The 7414-nt window shown below is 35.4% G+C and overlaps 1 protein-coding gene across 1 annotated transcript in view; it reads left to right on the plus strand.

The window, feature by feature from the left end:
- LOC129745329 (serine protease inhibitor 28Dc-like) overlaps positions 1 to 6862 on the plus strand; it is a 28063-nt gene extending 21201 nt beyond the window's left edge. Inside the window, exon 3 of the mRNA XM_055738331.1 lies at positions 5802 to 6862. Coding sequence (XP_055594306.1) covers positions 5802 to 6723 — 922 coding nt within the window. The 3' untranslated portion in view covers positions 6724 to 6862. The remainder of the gene's footprint in view (positions 1 to 5801) is intronic.
- Positions 6863 to 7414: the final 552 nt, after the last annotated feature.

Consider the following 7414-nt stretch of genomic DNA (forward strand, 5'->3'; position numbering starts at 1 on the left):
TCGCAAGCTGCCATTACAGCAAAACGTTTATGAAATGGTACGCAACGAACGGGGTCAGCGTAATACCGAAGGACCTCAACCCCCCAAACTGCCCCCAGTTCCGGCCGATAGAGAAATACTGGGCAATACTGGGCTGGTGGCGAGAAGATATAAAGATTTGCATGGGCATTAGTTTTATTGACTAACTAAATTCAGGCGATTAGGATTCAGAGACTTCATGCGTTCCCAGTGAGGGGATCCTCTTTTAAGGGAACGCTGGTTGGCAGGCTACCGAAGTACGGACTGTTGGCTTAACTCATTGGATGAAGGAGTCTAATTTAGATCTCATGTGCTTTTTGATGAGCGTTTTAAATTTGGTGGTGCTACTTTCAGATCGTATGTCCGCAGGTAGTTGGTTGTAACAGATTTTACCGTAGTAAGTGAAAGCTTTTTTAGCAAATTATGTGGTGGGTTGTCGTACTTACAAGCTGCTTTGGTTTCTTAAAGGATATCTGTGGTCTGGACGATCGTAATGTTGGTTGTGAAGTGCAAGTGGGTTATGTAGATGATTGTGGATTATGGATGCAGCTTGGAGTTCTCTCAATGCATTGATTGGCAGAGTAGATTCATCTGCTTCATGAAAGAGACTCCTTGTAGGATACAGCCTTGGACGCTTGTATACAGCCTTCAAACAACGATTTTGAGCTGTCTGTAGAGGTTTGAGTCTTATTCTGGCTGCGGCTCCCCAGATGAATACCAGGTATTGAAGTTTGGACTGAACAAACGCATGGTACAAAAAAAAAAAAAAAAAAGAGCACTCTCTGCTGAAAATAAAAACAAAAAAAACCTGTTGGTCCTCCGCAATACCAACGATTAGGTACACAGCATTCGAACATCAATCGGTGATTGAGTGAGTGAGTGATTTAAGTGAGCAAGAAAAGAGATTGAGTGAAACAAGAAACTGCAAATCAGGAAGCTCCTCACTCAGTTCGAATTCCAATTGGAGGAGGGACGCCTCTCTATCAACTCTTATTTCTTTGATTCTCGGAGCAGCGCTTTTAAACACCATCTTTGTCACGAAAAAAATCAATATCTTTCTTCTTACAAACGAAAATTAAGCCCTTTTTAATCCCTAATCCTCAAATATTTTGTAAACAATTTAGAAAAACACTGATTTGAACTGAAACAATTTTTACAAAAAAGACCTACCTTGTGTGATTATTTCCGAGAAATCAAACAAAGACGGTCTGAGCCACCGCATGCTTTTGATAAATGGAGTTTTGGCTGATTTTATTCGGACTGATAGTTAGATCGGACTTTTAAATTTTGATTTTTTTTTATTTTTGAGAAATCGAATGAATCCTAGTTAAAATTGATCCTAAATCTGGAGTGTGTCAACAACAGATGAGTCTGCTTTGGAGTGAATTTTTTTAATTCCAGGAACCACACTGACGTTCTGGTCAAGGTTGCTGAAATCACAGAAAAATCTTTAATTTCTCAGAGTTTTTGGTCAATTTTTGTCACAGAATCTGTGTCACAGAGCACAGAATTTTAAGAATATTCACAGATTTCACAGAATTTTGAAATTTTGGGCGTAGTTTTTATAATTAAATTTTTAATGTCGATAGAAATGTTTGGTAATCTTCTTTGAAAAGGTAAAATATGATAGAATTGGAAATGTTAATTGATTTTTCTGAAGTGAAATGTAAAAAAGACGCAATTTGACATGATTTTTGAATGAAATTAATGAAAAACGCATCACACAAAACCGTTACAGAATTTTTGGGTAAAATCACAGAAAGTCAGATTTTTTTTTCGTCAAAACACAGATTTTTTTTTCGGAAACCTTGGTTCTGGTACCTAAAATTTGGTCCTCTGGTTTAAGCCATCGGAAAACGAAACTATGGCTGGTTTTACTCTCAATTCCCCTACATTTTTTTATACATAGTTCAGAAAAAACATGAAATTTTTAAATCATCTAAAGCTTATCTTATGTTATTTACACCAAGGAATCGAATGCAGGCTATTTGACCCACTGCACGCTTTGGAAAATGGAGCTTTTTCTGTTTTGACCCACTATTCCCCTACATTTTTCAACTTACTCAGGAAAAGTGAATAACTTTTTTCATTTTGTTGGTCGACAATTGTGGTTTTGTTTTCGGAATCTTGTTTGAGAGTAGTATGTATGTCAACTAGCAAAAATTATATTTGTTTACTAGCAGACCCGGTAAACTTCGTCTTGCCATGTTTAACTTGGCGTCTCGCTTTCGTGAATATATCCTAGTTTTTTTTTACATATCCTTCTTTTCCGTTTACACGAATTGTCACGCTTAATTCTATCGGAATCAAACCTAAAAATTTAAACTGAATTCTACGGGTCTGTACATAGATTATCAAAACATTACCATCTTACAGGAAAACTTTTCATCTACTTTTCTTTGATTCGGATGCTTTGAATATTGCCGAATGGTGTCAGGTATCAGCTTCCCGTTGAAAATTTGAGTTTTTCAGCACTCAATGTGACCATCAAACTTGGCAAGCCTCATGCAGCATGCTTAAAAAACCACTCTTTGTAACTTGTTCCATAAATGGCTTTATGTTGATAGTATCTATGTTTCATTTATTGAATACCATTTAGTTGATTTACTCCGCTTTGCTCGAGTTCACATTAAGGTTTAAATCGAAATCAAAAGTTTCTCATTAATTGGAATTTATTGCATATGAAACTTTATGGAAAAAGAATTTTGAAGATCGGGACCATTTTAGGAGTATTTGCTCAATATTATGCTTAACGCAGTACTTTCAGCTCCTGAGTTTCTTCGGATGGTATATTTTTTAGAACTGAAGGAATAAAAAAACATTAGAGAAGATTTTTTAACTAACCATTTTCAAGCAGCTTTTTGTTCACTATTTTCACCCTTGAAAGCAGTGGTAATTAAATAATATCCATATTTTCATCAAAACCATGTCAAAACAAAAAAGTTCACCGTTTTATTATTTATTTCAGCAAAAAGTGCTAATTGAATTCCTTTGAACATTTATCCAATTAATGAAAAAAAAAACGATCGGTTTTGAAAGAAGAAAAAAATATGATAAGATTTTTACAGCAATTTTATTCGCATTTTTATCCTAATGGACATATCTGCCAATTTAAACCATAATTTTTTTTTTAAGATTCTAACTGAAGCATTGAGGTTTTAAAAAATTAAATAGATCGAAAAGAGCTAATCTGTTAAGGGGGGGGGGGGTAGGGTCTAACACTTTAAAAAAATCGATTTTTTTATTTTTTTATTTTCTTATTGTAAAACATTTCAAGAATGTTGTGTCAAATTTTCAAGTCAATTGAAGCAAAACTGTAGAAGTTATAGACCTTTATCTCCTCCTATCTAATACTGCAAGAAAGCAAAAGCAGAAACTTCAAACGCGTTTTTCTCGAAAGCACATTTTTAAAGTCCGTGGACATCGTCATTTGAAAACTACTTATCCGATTCTTTTCAAATTTGGAACATATTTTCTACATATAAAATACCAGACCCCAACGTTTTTCTTTTTTGATTTTTTTACTTTGGGGAGATTTTAGAGGTGAAAAATGGCGGATTTTTAAGTGAAAAATCGTAGTTTTTACTTCAAACAGCCACAAAAATTTCATAAAAATATTTTTAAGTTAAATAAAAACGTTGGGGTCCAGAAAAACATCTATTAAAAATATTTTGCTCTGATTTTTTGAGTTCAGATGATTCTGTGCTGAGATACAGTGTCCACCGCAAATCCTGTTTTCTAAAAGGCATCCTCGAAAATGCTCCGTCACCGGCTCATTTTTCAATATTTTTCTACGAAAAAATTACTAAATGTTCTTTTAACAATGCTTTGTATAATGCAAAAAATTTGAATACATTTGTTTGAACGATAGCTCTAGAAAAAAATCGTGAAAATGGTGTTTTTTTATACCCGTTAGACCCTACCCCCCCCTTAAGGCTTCAATGGTTCCATGAGCTCATTCGTTTTTTCTGCAAGTTTTCATGAAAATATACCTCGAAACCTTTAAAAACATATAAGTGTCTTTCGGCTATCATCACAGTTCAACTTTCATATTCTTTCAAAAAAAAAAATCTGAGTAATGGTAAATTTGTCCCATTTACTGATGCAAGTGAAAACACGTTGCTCTTTTTCAGATGCGTCAGTGTAAAGACTTTAAAATGAATTTAATACTTTTTCCTGTTTGTCTTTTTTATCAATTTTCATTGATATATCTGCAGTTTCTCTCCAGAATAAAATAATGCTTGGTACTTCAATTTCACTGAACACTGTTTTACCATAAGACCTTCATTTACAAAGACATTTAATAATTTTGAATATCCGCATCAGATTTAACATTCGGCATACCCTTTCCGATAATTTTGGAGAAATAGTTCTTAAAAGGTAGATATATGTTTCATGACTAAAAGGCGCTTTGCCACTCGTTTCACTGTGTGAAATGACAGGAGTTCATATCATTTTCGTCACTTTCAGGTCATAATAAAAACTTATCAAAAAAAATTCTGCTTCTGCTATCAAAAAAAAATAATGTTATATCAATCACAGAAAACTTTTCAACAAAAAAGCGGATCTCTGATCTCTTCTATGTAGCAAAAATATGTTAAACATAAACACACTTTCATGTTAAGTATGTACTTGAATTTTGTGTAAACAAACAGTGAACCTGTAAACAGGTTTTCTGTGAATGATTTAAAAAAAAAAATGAGTTTATTTAGTCAGATTCTTTATTTGGGCTCAACGATTAATAGATGAAGAAATAATGTGAACATGTATACATGAATGATTTTATTGATAACTTTCACTTATGCTTGCAAAAAATCAAAAAGTTTTTTGCATTAGGCCTTGAAATAAACATCAATCCTTTATAATCCTTTTTAATGGACAGGCTCTTGTTCAGTTCATGTGTCTGTTCATCTTCAATGGATTTTGTTGTTGTTCTGTAAATTTAAAGGCACCCGAAACATTTTCAGTTAAGCACGTTTGTACATGTTCGAAAAATGTTTCTAGGGGTATTGGATTATAAAATTGTATGTAAATCTTCCCACTTTCTTTTTTTCAAATGTCCGCAAAGAGTCATACCGTAATTTTATATGCATCAGTACTAAATTCATATTTTTCAGACAACAATTTCTGCTGAACTTAAAAAAGTTTTTTTTTTTTTAATCGTTTAAATGGTATGGATTTGATCGGCAAAATATCAATCTGGGCGTCATTCATTACTACGTGCTGTACAAATGATCTAGGAATCAAGAAGAAAAAAACACATCTAGGCTTCATATGGCCACCACATGCATTGAAATTATGCTTGCTTTAGAAATGCGCGCCCAAATATTTTTTAACTAATCAGTATGCTATGCCATAGTTACCATCCTCTCTCGACGTTTGCTTGCGACGCCTTGGACGACTATGGAGACGAAAAACAAATCGCCCGGCGCCCGAAGTAAAGAAAATCTCCAAAAATGGAAGTCATGACTTTAATTTCATTCAAAAAACTACAAATTTAATTATTACGGACAATTGATGCGACTTTCTGTTATTTTTATTCAATATAAACCGATTCGCATGCCAACAGAATATTCTAAAAATAATTTCATTTGAATCGTTTGGGTAATTTCGGAGGAGTAGTACTACAAACACCGTTACAAGAGAATTTTATATAATAGATAGAAATTCGGGAATTTTCGTGTATTTTTAACGGTATTTACCGATTTGGGGAAGTGTGGTCATAGGACCATGCATGCTTACAACATTGTTGAATTTTTGATAATTCTTTCTTTTTGTTTCAGTTTTCCAGATTCTAACACAACAGAAGTGAACCTTATTAAGTTGGCGAATGCCATCTTCGTTCAGGATGGGTTGTTCGAGAATGATCGACTGCAAGGGATCGTCGAGAATCTGTATCTGAGCGTCGTAGAAAACGTGGATTTCGTCCGAGAGTCAGACAAAACTAAGGCTCGCATTAACAGCTGGGCGAACGAAAGCACCAATGGACGCATTCCGGAAATCATCACCGACCCACTGAGTCCCGATACAACGATGGTGGTCGCGAACGCTCTCTACTTTAAAGCGTTTTGGGAGGATGTTTTCTTGGCAGGCGCCACGAAGCCCAGGAAATTTTTCCCAAATGGCGAGGAAGATGAATCGGTAGAAGTTGAAATGATGGCACATGGGGGTTGTTTCCCTTACTACTACTCAAAAGCTTTGAATGCGAGAATCATGGGATTCCCGTACAAAAACAAAACTTCAACAATGTACATCATTCATCCATACGATTCGAATCGTTCCAAACTGGAAACGTTGATTGATAATTTGGATGCGACTGCACTGGACGACCTCATTTCGAACATGACGATGAGATCAGCGACTGTTCAGTTTCCCAAGTTGCAGATTTCAAATTCTTTCGAGCTCAAAACGGCTCTGCAAAAGTTAGGCATCAGCGCGATGTTCAACCGAGGGGAAAGCAACTTTTCGCTCCTAAACCCGCAGGACGCTACCGGTGAAAGTCCAACCGTGGGTGGAATGCTCCATAAGGTGTTTCTGGACGTCAACGAAGCCGGAACTGAAGGTGGAGCCGTGACAGCCACGCTTCTGGATCGATCAATGCCGGCGATCAATTTCCGAGTGACCACCCCGTTCCTTCTGGTCATCCGGCATGAAGTGACCAAGTTGTTGCTTTTCTATGGACCGGTCTATGATCCGTCCGTTTGAAACGTCTCGAAGCTGCTGGACCTCTTCTTAATGCTTAAGACTAGGCGCTGTATACTCAAAACAAAATCCTCGCTTCTTTCATCACCGTAGGGGGTATTTTATTGTATCAATAAATTCATTTGGAATTTTTGCACCAACTTTTCAACTCGTGTTGTATTGTTGTCAAATCCGAAAACGGGTTCCAATTTACTAGGCAGAAGGGAAAACCAAAGACCTAAAAATGAGTAAACCAATCTAATAATAAATTTTAAGTTCAAGATTTCGTCTATTTCTTTCCTACGATGGTCATGAATTGAATCCAAATAAACCCATGAGTCATTCAATTTCAAATGTGCAAGGTTTTAATACAAACGTTATCTGAACTTCGCTTATTTTAATCGAAGAAATTTTTATGTTTACTTAAACAAATTACATACATTCCAAGCATTTTCTTCATTTCATTAATTTATAATTTATAATTTGCACTCGTTTTCGTTTACGTCGAGTTTCATATATTTTCACTGCCAGAACCCCTTGTACCCGCTCACACACAAAATTAACAGACAGAAAAGGTTTTTCAAAGATTCGCTAGAACAAACGAAAGGGAAGAAGCAGGTTATATGCGTCTGCTGATGTTATCGAATATTTCAACAAATACTGAGTGACAATAAAGTTCCCGTACCTACCGTAGTTTTTTTTTACAGGTTATAGA

This window comes from Uranotaenia lowii, chromosome 2 (genome assembly GCF_029784155.1).
Source record: "Uranotaenia lowii strain MFRU-FL chromosome 2, ASM2978415v1, whole genome shotgun sequence".
Classification (NCBI taxonomy): Eukaryota; Metazoa; Arthropoda; class Insecta; order Diptera; family Culicidae; genus Uranotaenia; species Uranotaenia lowii.